At 54.2% G+C, this 1,307-nt stretch overlaps 1 protein-coding gene across 1 annotated transcript in view; it reads right to left on the minus strand.

Annotated features, from left to right (window-relative positions):
* Positions 1-1,016, minus strand: part of SMARCD1 (SWI/SNF related BAF chromatin remodeling complex subunit D1) — a gene marked incomplete in the record, with an annotated part of 14,577 nt that extends 13,561 nt beyond the window's left edge. Inside the window, 1 exon segment of the mRNA XM_014584090.2 lies at positions 1-1,016. Coding sequence (XP_014439576.1) covers positions 1-74 — 74 coding nt within the window.
* Between the last annotated feature and the right edge of the window lie 291 nt (positions 1,017-1,307).

A 1,307-nucleotide genomic window follows, 5' to 3' on the forward strand; every position in this document is an offset into this window, starting at 1 on the left:
GCCGCGCCCGCCCCTCCCGAAGCTCCGGCGCCGCCGCTGGGAGCCACAGACTGGAAACCCGCCCGGGCGGCCATCTTCCTGGGGCCACCGCTGCAGCTGCACAAAGAACCGGAACCGGAACTCCCCCCGCCCCTCCACGCGCCCCCCGAGCGCACGCCTGTGAGCCCGCCTGGCCAGGAGGTACTGGAGGTCTAGAGCAGCGAGACTGTGGCCTAGAGAGGGTAACTAGCGGAAAAGGCGTGCTGACCACTCCCTCCCGCCTTCATGGTTTGGGAGGGAGAACCATAGAGATGAGCTCTGGGACAGAGAGGCCCGTGAGCGGGCGCCCTCAGGCTGACAGGAGGAAGACCGGGACCGAGAAAGGGGACCAGCCGCCCCAGCCTGTCCTAACCCTGACTCCATCCCTCTGAAGCGGAGTTGGAGGAACTGCTTCATCTAGGCGCAGAGCATTTAGCTTTCCGAAGCTTTTTGATTGCTTTTCGTTTCGTTCTCTTACTGCTATAACTCCAAGGGGCGGAAGAAGAACACACTGATTATTCGATTTTACAAATGGGCAAGCTGAACTCAAAGAAGGGAAATGACTTGGCAAAGTTCAACCCGCAAATTAGCAGTAAAGCCAAAGCCTAGAATCCGGATCTCTTGGCTCATAGCCTGGAACTCATTCCTCAGATAAAGTGCCTCAATTAACTACCTCACTCAGGAACTTCGACCCAACCTTGCCGCTGATTTTTTAACCTCCTTTCAAATTTCAAGTTCCGATTTGTCTTAAATTCTGACCTTATGCTCTCTCCAAAGAATCCTTTGTGTTGGAACTTCTGGTTGGGATCTTTCTACCATTGACCCCTCCTTCTTTCCCTCATAAATTGTTCAAACCATTCCTGGTGTGATATCCAGACTGTCCCATCTCAAGAGGACTAGGGACTCTGCTCAGACCTTCCCCTTACTCCTCGCCTGGTTGGGCCCCAAGCCAAGCTCAGCTCTAGGCACTTCGTGGGAGTACCTAAATATGTTCAAATAAGTAAAGAACAACACTCCAGTGGAGATGGTTGAAACCCAGTTTATTCGACCAAAGGCATGCGTCCCCCACAGCCCTGCCTACTGTTTGCCCATCCGGTGCACACTTCTTGGCCTTGCTCCTGCTTTCCTCTGGGGCGGTCTGAAGGTTAAAGGACTCCTAGAAACCAAGAGTTCCCAAAGAGCCTATAGCCTTGCTCCAGCTCCAGGTAAACGTGCAAGTGACCTGTCCACAGGTCCTGTTCTGGGACTGGAGACCAAGAGATAGCTGGACAGAGAAGGCCTGGGAGGAG

Source organism: Tupaia chinensis, unplaced genomic scaffold (genome assembly GCF_000334495.1).
Source record: "Tupaia chinensis unplaced genomic scaffold, TupChi_1.0 Scaffold145652_1, whole genome shotgun sequence".
Classification (NCBI taxonomy): Eukaryota; Metazoa; Chordata; class Mammalia; order Scandentia; family Tupaiidae; genus Tupaia; species Tupaia belangeri.